The sequence below is a fragment of the Leishmania panamensis genome, assembly GCF_000755165.1.
Source record: "Leishmania panamensis strain MHOM/PA/94/PSC-1 chromosome 20 sequence".
NCBI classification, from domain to species: domain Eukaryota; phylum Euglenozoa; class Kinetoplastea; order Trypanosomatida; family Trypanosomatidae; genus Leishmania; species Leishmania panamensis.
The window spans coordinates 1,298,690-1,314,982 of record NC_025866.1 but is presented as its reverse complement, the minus strand read 5'-3'; the positions used below and the strand labels follow the sequence as shown (position 1 = coordinate 1,314,982).

The 16,293-nt window shown below is 55.4% G+C and overlaps 4 protein-coding genes across 4 annotated transcripts, besides 1 other annotated feature; all 4 read right to left on the bottom strand.

Annotated features, from left to right (window-relative positions):
• Positions 1-364: 364 nt before the first annotated feature.
• Positions 365-916, bottom strand: LPMP_202970 (hypothetical protein; the record flags this gene model as incomplete). Its single annotated transcript, XM_010700197.1, has 1 exon — positions 365-916. The coding sequence occupies one exon, from the start codon at positions 914-916 to the stop codon at positions 365-367; it is 552 nt and encodes a 183-aa protein (XP_010698499.1).
• Positions 917-4,736: 3,820 nt separating this feature from the next.
• Positions 4,737-6,710, bottom strand: LPMP_202960 (hypothetical protein; the record flags this gene model as incomplete). The annotated part of the gene is made up of 1 exon (XM_010700196.1): positions 4,737-6,710. One exon carries the CDS (start codon positions 6,708-6,710, stop codon positions 4,737-4,739), a length of 1,974 nt encoding a protein of 657 aa, XP_010698498.1.
• A 3,691-nt stretch (positions 6,711-10,401) lies between these two features.
• Positions 10,402-12,054, bottom strand: LPMP_202950 (putative pyruvate/indole-pyruvate carboxylase, putative; the record flags this gene model as incomplete). Its single annotated transcript, XM_010700195.1, has 1 exon — positions 10,402-12,054. One exon carries the CDS (start codon positions 12,052-12,054, stop codon positions 10,402-10,404), a length of 1,653 nt encoding a protein of 550 aa, XP_010698497.1.
• Positions 12,055-12,767: 713 nt separating this feature from the next.
• Positions 12,768-14,025: a repeat region.
• Positions 14,026-14,309: 284 nt separating this feature from the next.
• Positions 14,310-16,175, bottom strand: LPMP_202940 (hypothetical protein; the record flags this gene model as incomplete). The annotated part of the gene is made up of 1 exon (XM_010700194.1): positions 14,310-16,175. The coding sequence occupies one exon, from the start codon at positions 16,173-16,175 to the stop codon at positions 14,310-14,312; it is 1,866 nt and encodes a 621-aa protein (XP_010698496.1).
• Positions 16,176-16,293: the final 118 nt, after the last annotated feature.

Sequence of the window (16,293 nt, the reverse complement as noted above, 5' to 3'; positions counted from 1 at the left end):
GCACATACGAAATCTTCCGCCCACTGCCTGTATAGACGGTGTGCCGTGCCCTGAGAGGCATGCGGAGTAGGAGCTGATTGTGTAGTCACTGTATATTTGGGTACCAAATGCTTTCGGCCCCAGGCACAGGCGCTGGTCTAGTTTCTTGCTCGTCACGTTATCCCGTAAAGGCGAATGGCCTATCCTCGATGAAGCGGACTGTTGAGTTTAACTGCGCACGTCAAGGCGTGTTCGATTTTCGAAGTGCGCAGTTTATCTGTGAGAGAACGAAAGGCAAAAAGGGGAAAGAAGAGAGGGGGCATACTAGAACGAGCAAACAGCGTACACCTGCCGTCATTTCATCCCTTGCTCTACAGACCTCAGATCAGTACTTGGTACGCAGGTTGAGCATCGTGGTACGCTTCGGTCGTAATGAGCGATTCTCTTCCCCGGGCAGCAGCGGGGGTGTAGCATCGCTACTTGCAGTATCAGAATCACCACAGCGCACACTACCGGTGCCCATGGCTGCGGTGTTGAGCGCCATCGACCGGTCCAGCTCCCGATCTTCACAGAGAGGACATCCGAAACCACGCACAACTCTCTTTTCCACACTCATCTGGTACGAGTTAGCGCAGCCTCGGCACCTCCAGTATACAGGATGCATGTAGCCGATGCCCACGATCTCTGGGTAGAGATGCATGGGGTTCTTTTCATGATCCCACTCTGCTGCGATGTCGGGTGCTGCAACGCGTAGTCGTGTTGGAAGGTGGTAGCGCTTCCCGACGAACATCTCAACCTTCTTGCGATTTGCAATGCGGATAGATGACGCCTTGTGGCGAAGCGAAACGCACAGAGCTGACTGTGTCGAGTTATCGAGTTGCCCGCTCACCCACCGATTGACACGTAGGATGCACATGGATGCGGTACATGTCATCATCGCCACCCGCAGTGCATCGCAGCTGTAGGGATTCCCGTACCGAAGCATTTGTAAAGGACTACTGAAGTCACAGAAACGCAGAAGTCCTACTTGAGCAATACGAAAGGGAAACCGCCAAAAGGGCTGGCGCAATGTAAGGCGAGGGAAAAAAAGAGAACGTGTGATGGGGAGGGTGGTGAATGCACAGTCAGCTGGAGCGAGCAAACAAAGAACCGCTGGGCACAAGCCGACGGGGACGCCTTCTGACATAAGGGGTGGCTCTATCATTCGGAGAGCGCTACTCTCGCAATGCAGAACGACGTGAAATAGGGAGCGGTGAGGGGAACCGACTATACACGGAGGGGGTGGGTGTGAAGAGGCGTTTCACTTTTCTCTTTCTGGCAGAAGGCGGTAAGTGTACTCCGCGGACGCGGGCCACTTGGCGCAGCTGCCGAGATTTAAGCACTCCAAGTAAAATGTGCGGAGTACAGAGAGAGGAGAGGAGGAAAGGCAAAAAAAAATACCTTAAAGCGCGTTGACGTACACATGCAGGAACACACACACACACACACACACAAACGCATATGCACAGAGTTGAGAAAAAGCAACAACCAGAGGGATTTGGTTCAAGGGAAAGATCGAATATGCGTGTAATACCCACAAGTGAGGGAGAGAGGCTTCAAGAAACGAAGAAAAAAAGGAGCGCACCTAAACAGAAGCGAAGTTGAATCGTGCGTGTGAGAGGCGCATTTTATACTCGGCGAAGTGAGTCCTATACACTAACGGTGTAAGATGGGCAAATGGAGAGAGGGCAAAGAGTCTCCTCGCCGCAACACCACGCTCTTTCATCGCGCTTCTCACCTGCCCTGCAATTCCTCGCTGCACATTCGATCCCCTCCCCTATTTCCTCCCTTCACACCGGTGCGTGCGATCTGATGGACGAATGAAGCGAAAGCAGGAAACAAGACGAGTTCGTGCCTAAACCCGTACGGGTGCCCACATAAAGTGCCCCCAAAGGATTTGAAAAAGTGGCGAGAGTAGGGAGAACAGGGGAGTGAACATGATGACGGAAGCGATATTCAGTCTAGTGATAGAAAGCTTGGAGACACGGGTAGGCTGCTGCTCATGCTACTGCGCGTGGTGACACTTTCGGCACCCGGTAAGAAAAGTATTTGCCGGCAATAAAGAAAATCAACAGAGAGACGTTGCTGAGAATGCCTGCGTGAACTGACCCACCGCAGCCTATACATATGCCCACACACATACAGTGCCTCACCTTTTCCGCCGCCCCGGTTGTATTGCTGGGGCAATTTTAAGACTCAAAAAAGCGAGAGAGAGAAAAAGGAGAGGCGATTGCAATCCTCCTCTCCCTACTGGGAAGAACACACCCGCAGACACAACTGGCACCAGCACATGTAGACGTACACACGCACACACACGGAGATCAACACGAAGGAAGTGGATGTACGCTAACAGATATGAGTTCCTTACTCCGTTCTCGTTCCTGTTGACAGTTATGTTTGGTTTCCGCTCTTTCATGCATACGGGGAAGGGGGGAGTGCAGGGGGAGCTTCGGGGACTCTGATGCAGGAGAATATATGAAAGAGAAACAGCCGATGGAGAGCGCCGGGGTGTACCGTGGGTGCAGTGAAAGAGAGAGAGCAGCAGCAGCAGCAGCGCAAAGAAACTCGATCTAGTCACATGGGAGCGCTACAAAAAATGGTTGGAGGCTTGGCGAATCGAAAGGGACAAGAGTGACTCACGAAAGAGACACCTACAGAAACATACATGTATGCGAGCTCACGCACACGGAGGCACCTCTGTCAAGGGAGAGGAGCTGCGCAGCGACACTTCCATGTTCCTCAGTAAAATGATCAGCTGCGGTTTCCGTTGCCCTCCACGTATCATCCTGAAGTGTATGAGTGTGCGTTAAGCATCTTCGACTACTCGTAAAGAATAAACACGGCCATGGAAGATGACAGAAGAGGATATCAAGGTGTGTCGTTCTACTCGTACTGAGTGATTACTTCAACGCTGCCAACACAGCCGCCCACGCAGCTGGTAGCACATATTCACATCATGTCGAGCACCTGTGCAGTCTTCCGAGTCACCGAGTGATTCCGCGGTCGCACTCATTCAGATTGTCAAAGTTCAGCACCAGAGACTCTGTTGTCACCACGTCGGCCATGGTGACAAACGCACCGCTCACTTAAAAAGTAGTCGACATAGCCAAACTTGATGTCCCCCTTGTTAAGCAGCCTCGGCTGCACCTTGAAGTTGGCCCCGCCCATGTACCCCTTCAGCACACCAAGGACGCCCTACTCCTTCAGCTCCACGAGGATTGGTAGACCACCAACCTTTGCAGAGCTCTCCGAGACGAACAACAAGGCTGCCGTCGCCATGCTCACGAGGCTGACGTTCGTGACGGTGATGATGCCGGTTTGCAGTCGCTCTTGAGAAGCGTCTTCTGCTGGTTGAAGTAGCTCCGCTACAACCTCCCCAACTACTCGTCGTGAGACACCACCGCTGTTTTGCTCTTGGCAACCTATTCGACATGTACGCGATGGTGGAAGAGGGCCTTCTCCCAAAACAGAAAAAAAAACATCCCAGTCGTTCTTGTGCGAGCGGTACGCAGTGCCTTCCTGAGGCACACGCGAAGCGTTGTACTTCGACACTAGGCTTTCGGTGAGCCGCTTCATCACCATACCGTTCTTGCCAATGAGAGAAGGGGTCGAGCAAGGTCTCTTGCAACCCCGGCACACACGAGGTATGGGGTGGTCAACATGGAGTCCACCCAAGCAGCGAGGCCAAGGTCGATCTCGTCACATATAATCTAATGTACAATGTCGTGGATCGTGGCACCGCTGCTGGCGTCATTCTCCTGCACGGTAGTTCCTGGAGAAGTGGCTACCTCCCCCACGTACTTTACTTGGTCACTCTGGCGCGGTTCATGTTGCAGATACCCTGCATGGGCTGCACCACCGCAGTGTACTCCAGGTACCGTGGGTCACGCTCGTCACTCGTAAGGACAGTCTTGGCAGCGCCCAGAATCACGTCCCACGAACACAGCGGGGACACGCCACCTGTCCATGGTGCCAATCGCTGGACGGACCGCACCCACGGTCAAGATCTTCGTGGCAGCCCCATTGCGTGCTCAAGTGAGGACGGGAAGGGGAGTGACGGGTAGCGAAACCAAAGGGCTGTTCAGCTAGGCCTACTGATGAGCGATGCACAAGGCAAGTGCAAAAAACTCAAGCACAGAATGGGAAGGGTAAAACGCAGGTAGGTGGAGAAAGGTGGCTTGGGTTTGGCGGTGGCGTATGTCTATACGGTGATGGAGGGTCTTTGTGTCGAACCGGCGATACGAGGGAGGATGCCAAAGAAGTAAGTAGACGAGAAAACAAAAAAGGGAAGGTCAGGGCAGAGGTGACAACTCGTGCAAAAGCGGAATGGGAGGCGAAGTGCGCGACGGACTTTTTTTTTTGTGGTGGACAGTCCTGCGTCGAAATAGCGGTGCATTTTTGTGTTGGTCTTCTCTACGATGAGTGGTCAAGTTTGTACAGGCGGCAGTTGACGTCTCCACGCAGACAGACACGTGCGCACAACAGAAGAGGAGTGTCGGGGTGTCCATGCTGTCTGAGGTCACGAAGACGACACAGCACAACAGTGAGGCGAGAATTCAATGATGCGTATGTGCTGCTCCAGATGCAACCACTAGAGAAAGGCAAGTAGCGGCCTAGTAGGGCGAGGGGGAGGAGACGAGGCGATCGTACGTGAAGAGGCGTTCATTCTTGAGAATGAGACCTCGAAGAAGTCGTGACGCTGCCGCACCGTTACTTCGTCAGTCGTCATCGCTGATTTCCACCACTGTCTGCACCACGCGCACCACTTGGCAGTCATCCTCCTCGCCCACCACCATCTCTTCCAGGTGCTGTGTCGCTGCCACAGTGCGCCCTTCCTCTCGCGTGACCTTCTGAAAAAGGCGCTCAGGATGGCATGGGGTGCTCGACGTGGCGCTAACCACCCGTGTTGTCAGTGTCAACGCAGCAGTCGGTGTGGCATCCACTTCCGCGCGCACTCTCTTCCACCCCACCGCTGAGTCGGTTGCGGCCGTCCTGGTATCATCCACAACAGTTTTATTAACCCGTTCAGCTCTCGCCAACAACCCCGAGGAGCCGCCCAGCATCATCGCAGTAGCTGAGCAGGGCACAGTGACTTCCATATCGATGTTCCCTTTGTCCCTTGCCGCCTTCGTTTTGCTCAGCGGTGACACCGAAAAGAACCTTGTGATGGGCTGCACGCCAGACACGCGACTGCGGAGGCGTGGCGCCTTTTCCACAAAGAGTGCCTCGTGCTGCTTGAAGCTCTCCTCTGACACGGTCGGCACCACGCATGCTGGGTTGACGAACTGGACAAACTGCAAAAGCTCGTGAAAGGCGCAGTGCTCGCTGTATGGTACACGAAGAAGGGTGTACTTCTCCGACACGTCTCGGGACGCGCAGCGCTTGCACCACCCCGTCGGCTCCACGATGAGCACCTGATCGTAGCGCTCCAGGTCAAGTGCTAGGCCGTCTTCGATATTTACCATCGCAGGGCCGTCGGTGTGCGCCAGCGCAACCACTGTTCGGTAGCCCACGTTGGCCATGGGAACCAGAAAGACGCTGAGAAGGTGCTCCACTTCCTCAGTCTGTCCTTCGGCAACTGCTGAGGACTCTCGTACGGGGGTAGCAGGGCTTGCGCCACTCTCCTCCAGTGTACGGTCTATGTCGGTGGCGACACTCTTGCGTTGAGTGACTTGCGTACTAGGCGCGCCAATCATCACCGGTAGTAGAACTGGCACGTCTTCGACATGAGCCGTCTCTGTCAGTGGACCTGAGGAGGCATTACCACCTGCATTGCGCGGAGACGTGGCTTTTTCGCTTGAGCCGGAGGCCTTCAATGGCTTAAAGCACGTTTCGAAAAAACGCATTGAGGACAGCAGCCTATACCGACTCGGTGAGACATGAATGCACCATGATGCCGGCTGTGGTGCGTTGCGATTACGCTGAGACTCCGTGGAGAGGCTTGCTGCGTGACTCTGCTCAGCCGACCTCACGCCAGGAAAGGCGTCCCGTAGCGCTAACGCAACACGTTCCTTCCCGATCGTGTAGCACCCCATCAAGACAGCGCAACGAACTTGTCGACGTGGCGGATGTCCGGTCAAGGGCACCGCGGCTCGTGCGCGGCATGCGGCACGGTGGAAGAGAGACAGAAGAACTTCAATCACTGTCTGCGTCACTTCCCATTGCGAGGGGAACTTGTACGCTGGCGAGCAGAAAGTGTTGTCAAGGAAGAGCACGTCCAGGAGCTGCCGCCGCGCCACATCCTGCAGAGCCTCATCATCTGCGATAAACTGCTCGTAAAGCGGAGCGGACGGCGCCACAACCTCTGGCACCGCCGCCGTCAATGCATGCTGCTCCTTACTTCGTTGTATTAGGCACGGCAACGGCGGCACATACGTTTTCCCCCAGTTAGAGGACCGTGGAGGATTCTGCCAGGTCTCCCGCAACCCGCTAAAGCGGAAATCGCCGGTGTGAAGCACGGTCCCAAAAAATGATGACACAAAGAGAAACATCACCGCCCCGGGGCAGTGGTTAGCCGGAATGAGGCGCACTGCAAACACATCGTTGCCATCTGTCTGCCCTCCCCCCCACTGCGAGGATGTGGCCGGTGGACTCAGCAGCGCCTGCACTCTTGAGTGGTGCGGCGTTTCGGATACACAGTCAAGACACACGCCGCTCGACAGAGAGAAGATGTATGTCTGACGCAGGTCCATCGGAAACAGGCATGACGCGGGCACGTCGAGTTGTAATTCGGTGAGTGTCGCCGTGGGACGGCTGCAATAGATCATGCCGCTGTGCCAGCGATTGGTGATGCCTGTGTAATGGTCAGAGTGAAAGTGGCTCAGAAAATAGAAGGTGTGCGTCCACACACCCCTCTCAGTGGAGGTCAGTTTACGATCCTGCTTAAACACCCGCGAAATTGGAGAGCAAGGCGTCCATAGTTTTGTCGCCCCCTTCTCGATAAGAGGGGCTGGGCGAGGTGCACGACGCGTCTGTTCGGCAAGCAGTGAACCGTGATTCACAAAACGGAAGGCGTCGACCAGGATGGTGCCTTGCAAGCCCCGATATACCTCTCTGGACTTGAAGTACTCTCGCATCACACCTTCTCTGTCGACGTTGGATGCTGCCGCACCCGCCTCGCTAGTCGATGATTTCATAGGACCGCTCAATTTTGAGAAATTCGCAAAGAGCCGGTTAGACGGCTGCCTCTATGCATGTGGGGCGGGATAGTGGCGAATGTGTTTATCATCACCAACGCGCCCGTTGGTGTCGAAAAGAAAAAAGAAGAAGAAAGAACGCCCCAAAAGAGAAGATGCGCGTTCGGCGGAAAGCAGAATTCACATCGTTCACCACACGAATGAGTCACAGATCTCGTCCTCAACTTGCGTCCGCGTTTATGAGCGATAAGTGCAGGTGGTCGATCTCTCTTTTTTTTCGGGTGCCCACCAAACACAACGAAAGACTACCGGAGAGAGAAGACGACGAGAAGGGGAAAAGATAATCGCGCACTGCACAAAGACGTTCAGCTAGAGGGAGGTCTGTCAGCGAAGTACGTCTAGAAAGCAGCAGGAGGGTGCGATTGGCTCGAGAGCTTCTCTGTCCCCCTTATGAGGGGCAAATCCAATCGGTGGGAGAACGCAACGGCTCCCCTCACATCAATCAGAGGCGCAGGAGGGAGGCGATATAGGAAAGATAAAGAAGGTAGAAAAACCGCTGATGATGACGAGAGATGCCACTGAAGAGTCTAGTGACGGGAGCGCCGTATGCTTCTTCACGACGTGCGCGCGTACATGTTTGGATTCAGACATGTGGCGTCTTGCACATCTACACCAACCCACCGCTACCCACACTGAGAGGGGAGAAGTGGAGAGGTTCGCGAGGTACTCCCGCTTCGCTTCGTCCCTATTTTTTTTTTGCCTTCACGTCGGTACTGCCCTGCTCTAGTTTCACCCTGTGCAAAGGAGAGGCGTTGTCAGACTCCCACAGACAATAAACAGTCACACCGGTGAAAAGAACAATACAAGATAAGCACAACGCTGAACAGAAAAGAAAAGAATAAACGGAGAGAGAATGATACCGAAAGAGAAGCAATCATGGATACCAGTGCATCTCTCCAAGCCTTCCTGGCTGACAAGTTTTCTATTGCCGTGGAAGAGTAAATCAAACCGGTATCCCCACTGATCGCGCCCTCCACACCTCCAGCGCTGGCAGAGCTAATCAATGAGAATGCTGTTGCTTTCAAGACACCATTGGATAACACTACACACGAAGAGGTAGACGTGAGTATCCCCATTTTTCTGCCACCCCAAGGATCCCTGTCGTCGTGACTAATGAAGGGTGTGGGTGGGGGGAAAGAGCAAACGCTTACGATGACTCGATTCCTCGAGGCCTGAAATGAGCGAAGGAGCAACAATGGGGTAAGAGGGAGAAAAACGGCTGGGGGGGCCATATGTCGCCCGGGTGGCGGAGAGGACTTTGACTCGCTCCGCATGCCCACACCGCGTTTCGATCCTCCTTTCCCCTTCACACTCCTGTCGTGAACTTTTAAAGCAGGAGAAAAATAAAGGAGAAGCGAGAAGGGAGAAAGAAAAGCACAATCGATGCTCAGGAAACTGGGAGCGCGACGCTGTAGACACTACGGCACACATACGCAGACTGACACACACACACACACATACGTGCATGGTTGTGCGCAACTTTTTCCTGTTTGCTCACAGAAGCACATGCACACGAATGAGGTATTCGGCTGGATCGACAGGAGCGTCTGTTAAACGCCCGTCCGTCCGGATGCACACAAAGGTGACTTGACGAGATGCATCACAAAATAGACCCTTTGCGTCATGTGTCACTGTGTGGGGGTATGTATGTGTTTTTTGCATGTAGGCGTGCGCGTCGGACGAGAGTTCTCAAGGGCGAATTACCGCGCGCTTGGACTTCGGTATACATATACGTCGAAATCGGTACGTGCTGCGCTGGCAGAGAAACAAATGGAAGGTAATGGATGCAGAAGGCGACTGCTGCAGGGAATCGAACCTAAGACACCCATACAAGAACACGCGTGAATGCTATTTTTTTTTTCTGCCAGGAAGGGGAAGAGCGCATATAGCCCACCGAGATGCCCTAACTGGAGGTCACTCCCATTACGAGAGAAGGACTGAAGCAAGCAAAAAGGGAGACTAACACGGAGGCAAAGAAAAATACACACACACATAAAAAAAAGGTCACAGCACAAGGAGAAGGAAAAGAAGAAGAGTCGGTTGAACCTTCATCAATAACAAAACAATAAGAAAGACAGAGGACTATATGTCGGACTGTGGCAGGGAAAGAGAGGGAGTGGCGGATGAGATGTGTGTGGGGGAGAGGAGGCAAAGAAGACACAGAGGAAGAGGGCAAGGAACAGAGAGGAAAAGAGAAAGAAGCAAGCAAGCAAAGCACACAAATGGAGGAAAATAACGAACGCCATGAACCACAATCAACATGCTTGGAGAAAGAAGAGAAGAGACACCGACGCGGCCAGCTGCACACATCAAGGAGTATTTGTACACACAGAGAGAGAGACACACACACACAAATACAACAGCACTGTAGAGAAAAGGAAAGAAAAAAAGCAGAGAATGAAAAGAGGAAAGAGGCGACGACGCCGACTGTCTTCGCCACCATAGGGGTGGCAAGACACCGCATGAATGCATATAGAGAGTAAACATTACAAGGAAGGCCGGAATGATGACGGTGGTGGTGGTGAGACTAGGGAAGGAAAGACCACAACCTGTGTGCGTTTACCTGTTTCTTTCTCTGTACTTTGGTATACGCGTATCGTTTCGGGACTTCTTGAGCGACCCATTCAGCAGGGGCCGAGCAGGAGAGACGGACTGAACATGATGCCAAATCACAGTAAAAAGAGCAACAGAAAGGAGAGCCGCGCGGACAAGGAAAGTTGCAGCAGTGGGCGAGACCCATTCTCCTTCAAACCAGTACAGAAAGCACCAGAGTTAACTGAGGCTCAAGAGAATGAGTGAAACACGACCAACACAGATTCGTTGTCACACGCGCAAACGTCTCACAAGCGCTTCAGAAAGGGGGGAGAGAGAGAGAAAGAGAGACAAGAGCATGATAGGCAAGGGAGAACATATCCTCGGGCCGTCGAGGTACGGCCGAAAGGGGAAAAAAGGCCAGTTGTCCATTGTAACTCGGGAGTACATGTAGCGAAGAAAGAAGGGATGCTGGGAAGGGGTGGTGGAACGCGTTTTATGTGATACCCTGATGCGCAGACATGGAGTCACCTTCATGGGTACGCGCAGAATCTTCTTCAACTCAATAACGTCTTTGACGCCATCACAATCGACTCTACTGTGGCACCCCCCCCTTCATTTCCACTTTCTACTCACCCTATTATCTCTCTTCTTTTTACTTGCTCGTGGGCTTGCCGGGAAGCTGCACAGAGGTGCACAGAGGACCCTCAAACTTGCCGACAAGCACTTCGGCAAAAACCATATTGTCCTGGCTCTTGCGTAGCACCGCCTCTACGCCGCCAACCGAGTTAACAAGACAGGTGCGTGGCTCCACGCCTTTGCAGAAGTTGCGCGCCAAGCCTGTCCAGTCCCACACGGCGACGTCGTTGTATGACGAGTCCCAGCCGCGGATGAAGCGCTCGATTGTGTAGCCATCGTTGTTAACGAGAATGTACGTAGGCTTCAGTCTATAGCGCGCAGCCGTGCCGAGCTCCTGCACCGTCATTTGCGCAGCACCATCGCCGATGATGCACACAACGCGGCGATTTTCGTCCGCTAGCTGTGCTCCTATGGCAGCGGGGAGAGTGTAGCCGATGGAGGCCCACATCTGCTGGCAAAGCATATCGCAACCCTGCGGCAAGCGAAGCAGTGCAGACGTAAAGGAGGAGGTACCGAGGTCAACCAGGAGAACGTCGTTGGGACGCAAGCCGTTCTGAATCTCGCGCCACACATGGCAGAGGTCGAGGGTGTCAGCGCTATCCGGGGAGCGGAAGCTAGCCGGATCCGGGTACTCCGTGCTCCAGTTCGTGTGGCACTCCATCGCGGTTTCCTCAACCACCTTCACAGCCACCTCCATCGGCACCTGGGGGAAGATCTGGTCCCCAACCTTGGCGAAGAAGGGCTGGATGTCGATCAGTTTTAGAGGGTCAATCTTGTGCCGGAATACTGCGGTGACAGTGTCGACAAACTGAACGCCAATCGAGATGCACACGTCGGCATTTTCAATGACAGACTTCGCAGGGCACGGGGCATTGCCGGCGATGTAGGTGCCCACGTAGTTCTCCAGGTGCTCGTTTACGGCGCCCTTGCCGAGGACAGCGGGGGCATACGGGATGCGAACGTTCTCAAGGAAGCGATTCACGAGCGGACCGCATTGGTAGCGCTGAATCAAGTGACCCGTCAGCACAGCCGGATTGCAGGAGCTGTGAAGATGAGACGCTACAGTGTGCTTAAATGCACTGACCGAGTCAGGGGAAACCTCCGGCAGGCGGCGCATCAACTTCGTCGGCGGAGGCGGCACTATCATTTCCGCTAAGTTTGTCGGCAGGGCAATATATCCCGGCTTCTTCTGATACAGCACCTCTGTGATAACACGATCGATCTCCATCAGGCAGTTCTCAGGTGTCAGCATTACCGCAATGCAGCACACCTCAGCACTGATGTGCAGAAAGTGCGCGTGGTTGCCGTCACCAAGTGTGTGATGCAGCAGCTCACGGTTACCTTGGCTCTTTGTGGAGGGAGCGCCGGCAATGTGAATGACCGGGACGCTCTCTGCGAAGCTACCACCGATTCCGTTAAGCGCGGAGAGCTCGCCGACACCGCAGGTGGTGGTGACAGCACCGAGGCCGCGTTGACGTGCGTAGCCGTCGGCAGCGTAGGCCGCGTTCAACTCATTTGCTGTGCCAACCCACTTCATTCGTGGGTTCGTCATGACATCATCCAGGAATCGCAGATTGAAGTCGCCAGGGACTCCAAAGAGGTGCTCGCACCCCGCCTCCACAAGACGGTCGAGGAGGTAGCAGCTGACCGTGTATCCGTTGAATGGCATCCTCGCAGGTCTTTTGCGACAGAAGTGTGGCGTACGCAACGAAGCAACAAAAACAAACAAACAAACAAACAAAGGCAACGAAGAGCGCTGGCAGTTGTGAATTTTTCAGACGATCAACAACTCCCGAGAGGGGTGTGTCGCCACAAAACTCACGGAAAGGAGGTGTGTGTGTGTGGGTGTGGGTGTGGGTGGGTGAGGTGGGTCGGTGTGTGATGGGCGTGGCGGAAAAGGGGGTAGGTGATCAGAAAGAAATACAGCCGTTTTCCTTTGCGGAGTATCTTTAGGTTGTCGTGTTAATCTCTATTGAGCAGTTGCAGGAGAGGGAGGAAGGAGGGGAGAGTGGGACAGGGACGAACGCAGTGGACTTCTTGCACGCAAAGTTGTGAGAACGAAAGACGTAATTTAGCATTCACAGGACGCCAGGAAAAGGTGAGGAGAGAAAAGAGCAAAAACTCACACCGCATGTGTCCTTCTGGAGAGGAGGACTACCCACATCCAGTGCGGTCGCACTAGAGGAGAAACCATATAAGGGAAACATGCACATGGGTCCACGCTAAATACCACGCATTCCCTCCACCTTCAGGTATACATGAAAGGGATAATAGACATCGAAGGGTCTGCCAATACGTCCGCGCATGAACATCTATACACACACTCATCAAGCAAAGGCAAAAAAAAAGATTGCTTTCCCTTCACCCTGCACAACCCCAAGTCTTGCCGCCATGGGCGTACACCCGTGCCTCGGTCGCCCTACGGCTGCCTCCTGCTCGTCTGGGACATGCCGTCCCATCGGCGAATCGAGAGCCACGCGCTGGCACCGTTAAGGGCCCGTGGCCCCCACCGTCCCATGCAGCAAGAGCGGCGAGCTCCCTTTGCGAGGGCGCCGCCCAGCACCACGACGCCCTCCCTCCTCCCCCCACCCACCAGGGGACGGGCTCCAGTGTGGCTCGTATGCCATCCTTGACTGCAGGCGACAGGAGGGGTGTGGGGCCATCAGCAACGAAGGCGAGGTACCGCTCGGGACCCGCGCTGCGCTCCACCCTCAGCGAGCCCGCTACACCAATGGCGAGGAGGGGGCCGTGGGCAGAGCCCCGCGGAGCTCCGCACGGAGGCGCGGCCATCGTCGACCTCCTCGTGCGGAGGCAAACGCAGGCAACACGTTCGTCCAGCAAATCCATGGCCCCGCGAGTATGGTCCGCGTCGACGTTCAACCCCCACCTCCTCCCCAGCACCGCCATCAACTGAGTCCAACGCGCGTGCGCCCTCCACACGCACGGCTCCTATCTTGGCCCATCGCGGGCCCTGCCTCACACGTGGCCGCGCAGCCGTCGCGGGAGCGCTCGCACGAGTGGCCTGCACCGACTTCGGGTACGCGTCGCCGGGCGGTAGGGCGCGGAGTCAGCATCCGTGTGCAAATGCTCGGCGGCGCTCTCGTGCTGTGCACCGGGAGCGCCTTGACACCCACGGGGCGCGCTCTGTCGACGCCCGGGGCGCGGTCGCAGCGTGCCATCCCGAGCCTACCCATCGCGAACGCTTTGGAGGGCGTGGGGCTGGGCCCCGGTGGGGCGCGAGCGGGGAGCGCTGCCGGGTGTCGCCCTCACTCCCCCCGACACACCGCCACCAACGCGCTGACCTGCTCCCTTCCGCGCTCAGGTAGCGGTCGCCGCTCATCCCCACCGCCACTCCGCGGCGCACACCACAGGCCACGTCCAGGCCTACGCCCGACATCAGCGCTCCGCCGCCAAAGCAGAGCGCCAGTAGGCGGACGCGTGCACGCGTTGAATCGTCGACGCAATTCCTAGTGAGCGCGTACGAATGTCCTCATGGCTGCACGTCCCTACCGCCCAACGGCCGCCCAGGTCTGCCCGCCGGCACCACAAGTCCCCGCAAAATGGTACCCGAGGGCAGGCTGCAGGCTCGCGGTCTACCCGTGGAGTGGGGCACTAGGCCCTGGAATGCCACCCAATGAGAGGCTAGGCGTCTCCAGAGCCTACAGTAAGCACAGGAATATAGAAGTGCATCTATAGAAAGCGTACTGCACAAAAACAGACGGTGAGCGCCTGAGGTGTACATGAAAAGCGCTGCTCTGTTGATGAATACTGCCTCAGTAACCGCACCTCACCGTTGCCGGATGAATTCCCCATTCTTATCTTTTCAGCTGTGCTCTCTTCGCTATCTTTTTTTTGTTGGTCCCGCTGCATCCGCCGCAATCCACAGTTAACGCAGCGGCTACTATCCTCGCCGTCTGTGGACGTTCAAAGGGATCCGGATCTGGCCAGGTCTTTGCTGGCGAGCGTCTGTTCTTCCGTCGTTGGAAGTGTGTCACTCAGTCCCGCAATGCGCAAACATGCAATGTACATGCTCTCTTGCATATCCATGAGGTTACCGAGCACTGTCACCGCTGCCACCGTCGCCAGCGCCTTGGTAATAATGTCGGGCAGTAGCAGCGTCCACATAGGCAGCACGTAAAACCGCACCATACACCACATACCGATCGAGGCTACCACGCATCCTACTACCACAAGAGTGCGAATTATTTTGCGCAGCAAAACACCCGGCGTGGCACTGACGATGTTTTGCTGCTGCCACTCAAGACGTGTCGCGGCAGTGAAGCGGTGTTGCACGGCGGAGCTCACTACTACACACAAACCGCATGCCGGGACCGACGCATGAATGAGCAAATCAAAGGCGTGCCTGCCGTCCCCCTGCGTCCGCCCGTAAATCCATGACCCCTTCGGCAGGGCGCCGAAGTCTGCTACGGCACGGAGCCACAGCACGCGCGCCGTGAAGAGCTGCACAACACCGTATCCATCCTCGAGGCCCAGCTCCGCTGCCGATTCGGCGTTCTTCCAGAGCTCCCTCGGAGGCGCTAGCGACCACAAAAACCAGGCCGCCGCAACCGTCATGGCGATGTAGCGGGAGGCAGACACATGGAGTGCCGCGTTATACAAAAGAGAGACGAAGAGCCACCACAAAAAGTGCAGTGCGCCAAAGCGGATGCTTGCCCAGATGGACGAAACGCCGTCCATAGCATACACCACGCACCCGGCACCGATGGCGAGAAACGTCATGTAGTCGATGGCGCACGCATCGATGATGGCAGGTGTCCAGAGGATCATGAGGGACATGAAGAGCCAAATGAGCACCAGCTCTTCGTGCACGCTCACAACGAAGGCTAAAACGATCAGTGAGGCGATAAACCATAGCGCGCTGCACGTGACAAGGCCACGCAATGCCTCCGCCACACAATTCGTCGTTGACATTGTCACCACCATCCCAGCCCGCTTCGACAGGCCGTACACAAAGTTCACGACACCGAGGAAGGCGAGAGACCAGATAACCATCGCCCACAGACTCCAGTCTGTCCACACGTACCGGATGTACATCACCAACACCTCCTGCACAACAGTGAAGCCGGCGATAGTAGCCATGTACCACCGCAGTGCCACATATGCCTTGTTGGGGACATCGCGAAACAACCGGTAGGCTCCGGCAAAGAGAACGACGGGGATGCGGTGAATGCACGCTTGCGCGAGGTAGGCGCGAAAGAGCTCAAACTGAATCACGACATGAGTGTTACTCTCGGCAATTTGCGGATCAATCTTGCTCCTCTCGATTTCGTTGAAGCTGTGCATGGCGAGTCTCGCCAAAGACCCAGGAGTGCATAGCTGCTGCCCAATCACCTGCCGCAGTCGGACTCCCTCGGCGACGCACATGAGGACCACCATCGCAATGCTAGGTAGCTTCTTATCGGGGAACAGCTGGCCTGCATTCCACCCAATGTTCCAAGTATCCTGACAGAAGACACGGAAAAGGAGGACAGCGATCGCCGCCAGCGTGGCACCGTACAGTGTGAAGCACAGCCGCTCCGTGAAGGACATAGCCCGTAGTATGGTCTGGTACTCATCGGGCCACACCGCCTCCGTGCCGATGGAGCTGTGCAATTCCACCACGAGCCAAGTCACGACAGCATTGTTGCGCAGGTGTATCACGCAGAATACCCCGCCTAAGGAAAGCACTTGATACCAGGGTGGCAAATGCCCTAAGGAGTCCCGCACACCGCCGAGGTAATGGGGGGAAATCTCAAGCGTTGTCGACGAACTCAAGGGCAAGTCATCCATTGCTGAACCCCCGTCCAGAAGATGACAAAAAAGAGTCAATGCCTCCACAGGTCGGGCGTGTCGATTAATGAGGCCACGTTCCCATACTCACGTGGGAGCGTCCACGAATACGTGTGTG